General features: G+C 41.3%; 1 protein-coding gene across 2 annotated transcripts in view; it reads left to right on the top strand.

Moving 5' to 3' along the window:
- Window positions 1-12,504, top strand: part of LAMA3 (laminin subunit alpha 3) — a 271,772-nt gene that overhangs the window by 132,141 nt on the left and 127,127 nt on the right. For both annotated transcript variants that reach the window (XM_023207778.2, XM_023207777.2), the window contains exons 18-23: window positions 330-429; window positions 3,166-3,322; window positions 5,579-5,702; window positions 7,735-7,877; window positions 10,061-10,158; window positions 10,685-10,838. In XM_023207778.2, the coding sequence (XP_023063546.1) occupies window positions 330-429; window positions 3,166-3,322; window positions 5,579-5,702; window positions 7,735-7,877; window positions 10,061-10,158; window positions 10,685-10,838 (776 nt within the window). The remainder of the gene's footprint in view (window positions 1-329; window positions 430-3,165; window positions 3,323-5,578; window positions 5,703-7,734; window positions 7,878-10,060; window positions 10,159-10,684; window positions 10,839-12,504) is intronic.

Here is a 12,504-nt window from a genome sequence, read left to right as displayed (position 1 = left end):
ACTCCTGGGCCGCTGTCGTCTTTGCATTGGACAACAGCATTTGAGCTGGCCTATAGTAGCCGCCTCCAACTTAGAAGCAGACCTTTGGGAAGACACACCATTTTAATTTTGTTTTCGTTTTTGTGGTTGAATCTGATTTCCAAGTGCAGACACACCATTTTAGTTTGGGAATTTCCGAGATTTCAAACACCGGCCAGATAGGTGTGGCAGAGGAAAGAGAGCAGGCACTGTGTCACTGGGATGGTCAGTTTTCCTTTCTCGTAGAGCAGGGGAGGCACTCAGTGTGGAGATGGTTTAAGGGGTAACTGCTGCTGTTTCCTGGCTTTCAGGGTGCCAGTGTGACATTGGTGGGGCGTTGTCCTCTGTGTGCAGCGGGCCCTCCGGAGTGTGCCAGTGCCGAGAGCATGTCGTGGGAAAGGCGTGCCAGCGGTGAGTCTTTGGGAGGCTTCTTCCCATGTTCAGGTTGTGGAAGACGGTCTTAGACATTCCTGCCTGTGCTACGGCTCTGGTGAAGAGAGAAGTGGCCCTAAGGATCAAGGGCAGGGGAAGCTGTCCTATGTCAATTGAAATCTGGACGTTTGTGTGTGAGTTGTTTAAAACAGGAGATTACCTTGCCCATAAAGCCTGTTCTACTGTGTAGACCATGAAGCACCTTCGCTGGAAAGTTCCCACAGGTACAAAAACCAGATGGGCAAGACGAGAGCTGGAAGCATGAGGTGGGTTCTCAGGGCCCAACCTCCATGTGCACGTTGGAGCAGGAGGAGCCCACAGATAGGCCCGCTCCAGGGAGAGAGGGAATAAGAGGGGGTGATGCCACACACCCAGGTGCCTGGGCCAATAAGAAAGGGAATAAGAGGGAGCAGTGCCACATACCCAGGTGCTTGGGCCAATAAGAGAGGGCATAAGAGGGAGTGTCACCACATACCCAGGTGCCTGGGCTAATAAGGTTCAGTTCCTGTTTCCCTGTCGGGACCAGCAGTGAGGAAGTAGAGAGGTCAAAGTTGTTCCCCAGGGTTGCGGTGAGGGTAGGGGTAAGAAAACGTTGGAAGTGGGGAAGAAGTGCTTTGTCTCATGCAGAAGCAGGTGACAATGAACTGTAGGAGCAAGGGAACGAGGTGGAGATTGAGACTGGGGAACCATAGGAAATATGGTATTGTTCCATCTCTTAGGCCATTATATTTCACCATTTATAAATATTTTGAAGCCTTGATGTTTCATCAGTGATTTTTCCTCTGTGAAGGGAAGAAAAATAACTTCTGAATCTCAGGTACCTTCGCTACTTGCAATAGTAACAGATTTATAAAGAGATCTTTTATGTTGTGAAGGTAAATTGTATTTAGCAAGGTGATTCTCTCCTTTCCCTCAATGTTTCCAACATTTGAATTCTAAAAGTCAGAGCAGGCAGGGAGTGATGTCCCAGTTGGGACAATTGCTTGAGGCCAGGAGTTTAAGACCAGCCTAAGCAACATCGTGAGACCCCATCTCTACAAACAAAAAAACAAAAAAACAAAAAAAACAATTAGGCAGGCACTGTGGTGCATGCCTGTAGTCCTAGCTGCTCAGAGGCTGAGGCAGGAGGATAGCTTGAGCCCAGGAGTTTGAGGTTGCAGTAACCCAGCCGCACTTTCCCTCAGTCTTTCTAATTGGCTGTCACTGTGGGGGCTTGGAGTAAAAGATCTGTGAAGAAGGCACTTCTGTAGGTTTGTTTTCCTGAAGACCAGTGAGCCTCACCATGGGCCAGGGGAGCTTTGTAAATGCCTGCATAAAATGTTTTCCTGGCTCACGCCTGTAATCCTAGTACTTTCAGAGGCCAAGGTGGGCGGATCACCTGAGGTCAGGAGTTCAAGACCAGCCTGGCCAACATGGTGAAACACTTTCTCTACTAAAAATACAAAAAATTAGCCAGGCGTGGTGGCACACACCTGTAATCCCAGCTACTCCGGAGGCTGAGGCAGGAGAATTGCTTGAACCTGGGAGGCAGAGGTTGCTGTGAGCTGAGATAGTGCCCCTGCACTCCAGCCCGGGCGACAGAGTGAGACGCCGTCTCAAAAAACTAAACATTTTCCATTTGTGTTTCATCTTGCTCCACCCTGGTGTTGATTTCTTCACATCATATCATAAATATTTCCTATTATCATCATTAGCCTTCACATTTTAAATGGTTATATAATTTTTTATCATTTATTTCATAATTGTACACTTACGTTGTTTCCAAGTCTTCACTGTTTCAAACATTCTTTTGTGTTAATTCTTTGACTATCTACAAAATCTTTCTTTAGAACAGGTTCCTGGAAGTAGAATTACTGGGTCAATGTGTGTGAACATTTTTAAGGATCTTTGTAAATTGTTTCCAGAAAAGTTGTAAGCATTCCTAATTCTATTTGCAGTATAGGAGCATGGCCTTTTATTTCCTTTGACAAATTCATCTTTATGGCATTAAACCCTCTAACTGCTATTAGCTAGCTTGTGACTGGATTAGCAAAGTGTCTGGTTTTTTTTTCTTTTTCTTTCTTTTTTTTTTTTTTTTGAGAACTTTAAGTAGTTTGTTAAATGCCGGACAATGTTGGAATATTTTGGATACTTCTCTGTGCCTACCACAGCTGAACTCTTGAAAATAATTCTTTAATAGGCATATAGTTTAAGAGAAAACAAGGCATAGAAGAGTCATTCTAATGATTAAAAAATACATATCGAGAAAATATATCTAACTTGGAAATTTAGCATGTGAAATATTTTATGTCATGTTCATCATTATACCTACGGTCCTTAGCAAGAGTGCCTGGCACATAGATATTAATATTTATGTGATGAGTGTATAGGTGAATGATTAAATAAATACACAGTAAATAAACTAATTTGACTTTGCTAAATTTTTGGCAATTATTTAGAACATACTAAAGGATGCTGCCACTATGGCTTGTGTTAAATGATTTTCTCATCTTAATGCTTGGAATTAGTAGGTGTTGAGTATGTTTTGTGTGAATGTTTATGTGAATGAAAGCAATAATAATTTAGAGAAAGAGCAGGAGATCCTTCTCATTTTCCTTTATTTAATGTACTCTGTCAATGTGGTGGAGTTCCTTCATAGTAACTATCGTGATTAAAGGATGTTCAGATGATCTATGGGCCTAACCTCCTGTATGTGTTTACTTTTCATTACAAAAGGCCTGAAAACAACTACTATTTCCCAGATTTGCATCATATGAAGTACGAGATTGAAGATGGCAGCACACCTAATGGGAGAGACCTTCGGTTTGGATTTGATCTGCTGGCATTTCCTGGGTTTAGCTGGAGAGGATATGCCCAAATGACCTCAGTACAGGTATGCAGCCCGGAGAAAGCAGCTTCATGGCTGAGTAGCTCAGATACTTCCCCACACCAGTCTCAGTGACCCCCCTGAAAGGTGACCTGTCCCCAGAACTCATTCCACGATTCTTTTTCTCCATATTATGGGTTGACACTGGAGTTTAGGTTAAACCTGGGGCTTGGGGTAGGGCTGTATATTAACTGGTATTGTGTGGATTTCATAGTTCATTGTTACTTTAATTTGATTACCAAATCAGAAAATTAAGAGATTAAAGAAAAATAGTGTTTATCTCTGGAGACTTTTTATAAGAAGAGGGAAGTTTCCTAAACGATGTTAGGCTGTACTAGAATGTGAGGGACAGTTTTCTTTAAAGCCATTTGTGGAAAACAAAAATGAGTTGGCTTAAGTAGTTCCAGTAAAGCTAGTGTTCCTAATTTTTGGCTGATGCTTTTTTTAAACTTTGAATTGCTATGTACTTGGAAACTAAGATAAATAATGAGTGTTAGTTAAGTGCTATTTCGTTTTTCTTTTCCATATTTCTCTTTCCTTCATTCTTCTCTACTGTATCCATCTATCTTTGCTTTATATTAGAATGAGTAGGGGAATTTATACATTCTTTGTTTACCTTTACAACTTATATGTCTTGCTACTTATAACTAAAACATTCTGTATAGCCATTGAGTAGCTTTGTCCTCAGAATTTTTCTTTGAGGTTGGTTTCTTCAAGCTGTTTCTCAGTGGAGAGATTCAGAATATGAGAGGTAAATTAATGATCATGGTAGCACAGTATTTTTCGTTAGCGCATTCAAGACTGCTACTTGCTGTTGCTACCTCAATCAGCCTGTAGAGAAGCTGGGACAGGCCCACAGTTGTCTCGGACCCCTCCCCCTCATTGATTCTAACACTGCTTTTTGCCTGGCCATAGTCCCCCATCCAAGCTGCCTTTCTGAAATAGTACCTAGGATCTTAAGACACTTCAGTCTTTCCCGCCACTCCCCAAATACAGCTATTTAATTTCTTTAGTCCCCTGACATTACTTCATTATTCAGAAAACAAGCAGTAAATTCCATTGAGTCATAATAGGATGTAAATGACTGACAACCCAATCAAGTGTATGCCTTCTCACAGGTGCTTACAGTTTCAAAGAATAGCTGGTGGACAAAAAGGAATTCATCTCTAATGGCACATTTTCTGAGAAAGTTATTTTGGTCAGAGGACCTTGGTGGTGTCCCCAGAATCACCACTTATTTTACTCTGCTCCTAATACATTTTTGCATATTTATTTTCCATCTGAAGCTAACACTTCAAGATGAATTCAGACAAATTGTGACGGTCAGCAGGAGTTCCTCTGTGTGGGTCACCTGTGGCTCCTGCTTCCAGAGCAAGTGGTTCTACACAAAGTCAGACTTCATTGTCACCAATATCTCGGTTAACAAATATCCCCTTCCTTTTAACCAAAGAAGTAGGGGGAAATGCCAAAAGAACCACTAATTTGGGCATTTCCAAGTTTCATGAAGTTTCCTTGGGCCACAGCCCAATCTGGATGTGTAGTCAGTGGTTCAGAATTAAAATAGTCTACTCTTTCCTTCAGCAGTCCAGGCTCCACAATATTCACAGAACACTGTGTGAGCCCAGGCCCTGGGGACCAACAGGACCCCTCCTCAAGGTTCAAAAGCCATCATTTCTCTTGCATAAGGAATTGAGATAAAACATCATAAAATTTAATAGGTATATTTTAGTTACATCCAGATGTTACCACCTTGTAAAGACAAGGAAAGTCTTTAACCTTTCCTTGGCCACCATTGGTTTCTATGACCATTTAGACTTTATGTATGTGAAGCAGACTCTGAAGCAATCTCTCTCTGGTGGTGTGAAATAATACCCTCTCCTTTCCTTCTCTTCTGCCTTTTTATTTTTCCTAGCCAGTGGTGGTTGCTCCGTCACTGTGGCTTTCTTAAACTAGTCCATCTAATACTCCGCTCTGTCTGCCTGATTACGAAAAGGTCAAAAGAGGATCTCAGTTGCTGAGGAAGTGCGTTTTCACTGTAATTTTGGTTGTAAGTGATTTTAATTCATCGTTAGGTTTGCCTGTTTCCATCTTTCACAAGTTACTCCGTGCTTGTTGACTGAGTGTGAGTGTGTGTGTGTGTGCGCGCATGTGTGCACATTACAAGTCCAGTGGTGACACTTGAATAGAATAAAGTCACTGTTTGGCTAGCATGTCTTTTAACCAATGTTTTTCTATGCTTTATGGCCTTTCGGTATATTTCAGAATGATGTAAGAATAACATTGAATGTGGGGAAGTCAAGTGGCTCCTTGTTTCACGTTATTCTGAGATACATTAACCCTGGAACTGAAGCAGTATCTGGCCATATAACTATTTATCCATCCTGGGGTAAGGCAAGTAGGTAAAATTTCAAGCCTCTTTTCAATTAAGAAATAAATAGTGAAACACTTTCTCTGATTTTCGCAGAGTTGATCACCCTTAGAAAATGTCAAGCCTGGCTCACAGTCTGGTCAGACAGTTCTCTAGGAGCCCTGTCGTTTGTTACCTTTCCGTCTCTAAACAATCACTTAAGTTTCGCTACTAAATTGATCATTAACTGTCATTTTAAAAATCGATATGACAACCTGTGAACCTTGGCTGAACCCCATGGGTTATGATGTCTTCACTGGGCAGAGCTCATTTATAACTCATTCGTGGTGAAGTGGGTGTCACTTTTTTGGTGTTACTTGAGAGATTTTGGCCCACTGCCCCCAATTCTTCCATTGTTTCAAACCAACCAAATAGAGGAGAAATGGGTGAGGATGGGAGTTTTTCCTATGAGTGCTGTAAAGCATGAAGCCCAAAAGAGCTCCAGGAGGGAGCTGCAAACCTGACTCAGGGCTGAGGAATTCGTGAGGGCAGAGGGACAAGAGCAGAGGGCACAGCCTCGCCACAGGCAGAGAGAAGGCCTGGAGGTCTGTTGTTCAAGGTATTAGGGCTTCTACCTGTCCTGGAAACAGATTCCAAGAAGCATTTGGAATTTTACGAGGACACAAAATGGCACCAATGGAAATCTAATTTAGCATCAAAATGTACGCCATCTTTGTTAAGCATCCACGGTTCATTTGGAATGGGGGAAGAAATGATGTCATTTCTGAGTTGAGTCAGTCCAACTTGCGTGGCTGGAGGTTGATTAACCCATTGAAAGACTAGCAGGCTTACTTAATCATTTATAGAGTACTTTAGCACCCATTGCCTCACATCATAAGAACTTTGCAAACTGAAGAGAGTTGAAGAGAAAACAGAGCTGAGAGGTTTAGTAAATTGCCAGCCACAGCTGGATGTTTGTAGACAAAGTCTTCAGATTCCAAACTCTTAACAGGTCCCTCTGCCTCCTGCATGACAATAACAGCAGCAGTTTGTTCTCTGTTAACTCAAATAGTTGGAATACATTTTGCTTCGTTTCCTTGTCCTCTGGGACACCTTTCCCCTAAGTCTGAGTTGGGAGCCCCAGTTATGTTATGTCCCGTGGTAACTTGTGCCTCCTCCCAAATACCACTGTCCAGACTGTACCACATTCTCCTGTCTTCTAGTCCTTACTCCTCTCCGGTCCTCAACAGCAGGGAGCAAAGGCCATGCTTACTGTGTTTACTGCCTTGTCACCAGAACTTAGTTCCAAGCCTGGCACATAGTAGGCCCCCATCAATGTTTGTAGAACAAGAGTGAACCCAAAGATTTGGAGAAGATAATTCTTTGGAAGAAAAAGTCTCAGTTGAACTCAGATGCAATAGTTTATTTCTTTCTGAACCTCTTGCAGAAGGTCCTCTCTTTGTTTAATGCAGAAGAAAACATATTTTATCCTGAAAACAAACAAACAGAAGAGTAAAACTTTTTCTTATGCATGTTCATTAATAAAAATTAAAACTTAAAAATCACATATGCTGTAGTCCCCGCTTCTTGGGAGGCTGAAGTGGGAGGATTGCTAGAGCTCAGGAGTTTGAGGCTGTCATGAGCTGTGATTGCACCTGTGAATAACCACCGCACTCCAGCCTGGGCAACATAGTGAGACCCTGGCTTTAAAAAAAATCACATATAAACAAGAAAGGAAAAAATAATTAACAGCTAATGTAATATATTGAACATTTACTATATGCAAGGAACTTTTCTAAACTGTTTACCAATATTAATATACTTATTTAATAAGCTAAACAATTACCCAGTGTAGATAACCATTGCTGATGTCTTATCAGTATCTTTCTAGCCTATTTTATACATGTGTATTTGCATATTACAGTTTTTAAGGATAAGATCAGTAAATCTGATCAGTATATATCATCTTAAACTTTTTGAGATGTAAACTGAATGTTCAAAACTGAATATCTAAAATCATAACACTGACTGATAGAAAAATGCCTCAAGCAGTTCTTTGTATTTCTGATAGGTGCTGCTCAAAGCAAAGAGATCATCTTCCTGCCGAGTAAGGAGCCAGCCTTTGTCACTGTCCCTGGAAATGGTTTTGCAGACCCATTTTCAATCACACCAGGAATATGGGTTGCTTGTATTAAGGCAGAAGGAGTCCTTCTGGTAAGACTTAGTTCTGAATGGAGAGCTCTTGCAGGATTCTTCCTACCTCAGAAATGGTTCCATCCAAGACTACAATCCCCAGCGACCATAAAATATCACAATCATTGGTGGTTTTAGACCCAAGAACTATTCAGCCCCAACCTAAGGAATATGTGGTGACATTCGCCCTCAAATGACATAGGAATCAACTTGAAGTATCTTTTGTATCCTTTCAGCTAGCTTCTCTTGGACAAAAAAGTAAAAAATAAAAAAGGTCTCCTAAAGGCTCTTACATTGTCAGAGCAAATGCAAAACCTTCATGAGTATGTGGCTTCACCTTTCCAAAGCTGGTATGGGATTTTCCAGCATGAGTCAGAAGCACAGACTTTAGCACCCATTGCCTCACATCACAAGAACTAGTAACTTCACCTGGTTATTATCTACACTGTCTGGAGATTGTGTAGAACCAAGGAAGAAGAACCTAGAAGACAAGAAGATATGAATTTCAGTAAAGTTCTTGGGGGTGGAAAGAGAAGCAAGAGGCTCTAAGAGCCAGTGCTTCTCAGTGACACTCTTTCTGCTTTTTTCTGTGTTAAACCTAATGTAGGTTTCTTCTCACCAAACAGATTGCCTACAACGGAGAACTCTTTTTTCAGGAAAGGCTTTGTCTTCAAACACCTAACAGCATAGCCAGAGAAGCCATGGGGAGTTGGAGGGATGAAACCTGTTCTCTGAGACAGCCCTCTTTGCTATGTGCTTTAAGGCCTGCTTTGCTTCATGGCAAGGTCTTTTCAAAATAGAGTTCTTGGGAAAAGCTTGGATTCATGCTCTCAGAGTGGAAAACATAAAGCTTTTCCTTCTGGCACAACCCCGTTTACTGGCCATGTTAGCAAATCTTAGGCAAGTCCCTTAATTCCAATCCTGCCTCTTCCAGTCCTGCCAGTTGCTTCTTCCATACAACAGGGAAAATACTTATCTTAATAGGTCCTTTCAAATCTGGGATCTTACAAGGATAACACGAGGGTTTGTGCCATCCATTCAAGACGGCAAAGGAACATCAGAAGGTCTGTGCTCTTCTTGGACCTTCTTAGTAGGAAGCTTTACTGCTTTAAAAAAAAAAGTTCAAGAATGTTTCACAAATGGTAGACATGAGGCAGAGGAAAATCCCATTGATACCAGTAATGGGTACAACGTTGGACGAAGTTCATTATAAAAGTTACTATTTAGGCATGGAGGATGCCTAATGACATTTAGTCTGTGCAATTGTGTTAGTAATTCATGTGTGTGCCTCCATATTATAATCCTATTGTCTCTAAAAATATCTTATTGGGTGCCTACTATGAACCCTTACTATTCTAGTATCTGTGAGACTATAACGTCATGAGGAGAGACGAGATATGGTCCCAAACTCAGCAAACTTACTAGTAGAATAGTAACCCTTTAAAAATTTAAACTTACTGAGTCCCCTGAGCCACAATCTCCTACTTTCCCCTCCTATACAATTCTCTCTGAGGAAAGAAAAAGCCTTGTGGTCTGTGTATGAGCTCTTCGCTCTCCCCTCTTCCCTCTGCAGATATGCGCTGCTGTCAGGACAGCCGGGGGCTGTCAATCATTCACCTCCCAGAAGCCTGCAGCTCTGCTCTTTCCTGAAGAGCTGCTTAGCTGAATTTATGCTGTGGGCTTCGTTTGGCACACTCAGTGGAACATGTTCTTCCTCTGTTTCTTGGGACAGGCAGTAGGCCAGTTCCATTCTGTGAATCACCAAGATCACAAGGCATTGCTTTTTATACTGTGCCAGTTGAGCGTTACTCGGGTGTGGGAGTAGAAAGTGATCCACATTCGGTGTTCTGTATTGGTGAAGGCAACCAGCATTTCCACAGAACATTTCATCAATTGACAATTTATTATCTTTGTTAATTTGTGAGTTTATAAACAACCCAGGAGAGACAGTAAAATCTCTCTTGAAACTTGAAGAATAAAAATGTTCACACAGACAGGTTTCTCTCTGATATGTAAAGAATCTTTGATGAGTGGTTCTTTCTGTTTTGGTGAGTCAGGATGAAGAACAAAGCAGTTGATATGGAGAGTTTAATTAGCGACTTCACCTGGTTGTTATTGATTTAACTAGTATGTTTGATTATTTTATATCCAAAGTAGGGCTGCCATCAAAATGAGTGATTCTCCTTTTGGTCTTTATTTACTAGGATTACCTGGTGCTGCTCCCCAGGGACTACTATGAAGCCTCTGTACTGCAGTTGCCAGTCACAGAACCATGTGCCTATGCAGGACCTCCCCAAGAAAAGTCAGTATGGGGCAGAAGGTGCAGCCACATCACTGGGGTCCTATAAATTAGGAGCCTTTAATGCAAGCTTTCATGAGGTGTCTCAGGATCACAACGACAGCACGATGCTCTGGACGATTAGTTGTGATCTTCCTCTATGTCTTACTTGTGTCCTTCAAATAAGATTCACAAAGCGCTTTGCACACCATAGCTGGCTTAGGAGTAGCTACCACCCTCCAGCATGTGGGAATGTTGACACATGCCCAAGTCAGTGCCCTCAAGGTCAGTCATGCATCCGGTGGGAGGAAGAGCTTAAAATAGAACCCAGGTTTGTGGACCTTTGTTTCTTCTCTTCCCCACGCAGATGAAAATTTATTGCTTAATTCTTGTAGCAGACACTTAATAAGAGTTTGTTGAAGGATGATGAATGAATGAGTGAACTGAATGACTAAGAGTCTTTGGGGATGTACTTTGATGTTCCGTTTGATGTTCTCAGTTGTAACTATTGATTCTGTTGTTGTTGCTGTTCTTGTTGTTGTCGTTGAAGTTGCTTGCTCTACCAGCATTTGCCAGTGACCAGATTCCCCTGTACCCTGGCTTGTGAGGCCAGACACTTCCTGCTTGATGGGGAGCCCAGACCCGTGGCAGTGAGACGGCCCACACCTGCACACCCTGTCATGGTGGACCTCAGCGGGAGAGAGGTGGGCCAGCCTTTTATTTATTATCGAAGTTGTTACTACCTCCCCATCTGTATCTGCTGAAAACACTTGGCCACAGTTGCTTCTCAAATTCAGGGGAACCTGGAAGATTTTCTCAGAGGTGTTTATCAACATTTGCTGAGCTATCTGATTTAGGGTGGGGCTGGATGGTACGCTACATGGAGCCATGTTCAGGTTGTTCTTTGAACACTTTCTAGACATGGCAGGGGATGTAGGCAGCCATCAAATCCTTTCTTTTTGGTTATCTGGACTTAGAAGGGGGCATCCTGTTCTACCTGATTCAGGGCAAGATTTCTCTTAAGAGACAGATGAGACTCAATCGAGTAAGCCTCCAGAAATGACACAGCTTACCCTAAAAGGATACCACACTCACTGACTGTTCAGCCCCTTAGGCTAAGCAATTTGTAACAGCTGAATTCCTTGAGCTCAGAATCCGTAACTTCTACACCCACTGGCACCTACCTCGTGGCTTGGAGGACAGGTTACTACAGGTCTTGGTATTACTTTTCTTCCAGGAGTTTTTTGAACTTCAGAACCAAATTTAAGATCATACTAATTTAAGATTTGAGTTAGAGCTATAGGATATCAACCATAACAATAAGAACACACAACGCAACACTTCAAAATGAAGACACTGAAGAAAACTTCCTCCACTATATTTTTATTGTTTGCTTTCTATAACATTCTCTGTTTTGTCCTTTTGAGGAAAATATTCATTTGGGGGATTAAATTTATGGGATGAAAATATATGTGGAGTTAATCGTAACTGAACATTTAGACGTGTACATTTTTGTAAACTACATTTCTAACATTTTGAAGGTAGCAGTTAAAGGGTTTTAAGTATATTTCCTAAGTAAAGTCTTCATTTCATTTTATTTGAATTTTCATGATACAAAATAATATATACTTGTTGTAACAAGTAAAGCAACATAGATATGCATCAAAAACCTAAATGATCTTCCCTCTACTTCATTCTAATACTAAGTTTGCTGTATGCTTCCCTACCCATGCTATGTGTGTATGCACCCATGCATGTATATAGGTGTATATACATACATATATACATAAAATGCACATACTCGTAGATATACAGATACGTGTACGTGTATGTGTGTGTATTTGTGTGTATGTGTTCCCTAGACAACAGGAGGTACAGTTGAGAAGGGGCAACCACCAGGAAGTGATGCTGATGACTCATCTAGGAGGTTCTAATCTCTGATTTAACCCAGAGCTGTAGCACAGAGCTAGTCGGCAGGACCTCAAGGCTCTTTTACAATGTTGAAATATTTTATTTTACTATCTCTGGTCTAGAAATTATCCAGCTTATTGATTCAGTTTAATTTATACTTTTAAAACTTTCCAACTGGCTCTTTATCATACTTACTTTTTCTTGTCTTTTCTGCCAGTTTTTATTTCAGAACTTCATGTACTTTTAAGTGGAAGTTACTCCTTCATTTATCTTTTTTAGCATCTTAAGGGCCTTGGAGCCAGGTGTATTTCAGAATTCAGAATTTTTAAGATTTGAAAAAAGATAACATCTCCAGTGAGGTCTGGGATAATACCCTGTAATCAAACAGGTTAATATTTCTCCAGTGAGAAGCATGAATAGGCACACCTGGGGAGACACGAACTGACTAGTATCAGTTTA

This window comes from Piliocolobus tephrosceles, chromosome 18 (genome assembly GCF_002776525.5).
Source record: "Piliocolobus tephrosceles isolate RC106 chromosome 18, ASM277652v3, whole genome shotgun sequence".
NCBI lineage: Eukaryota > Metazoa > Chordata > Mammalia > Primates > Cercopithecidae > Piliocolobus > Piliocolobus tephrosceles.
Note: the sequence above shows the minus strand (reverse complement) of the source record. Positions and strands in the feature narration are given on the sequence as shown.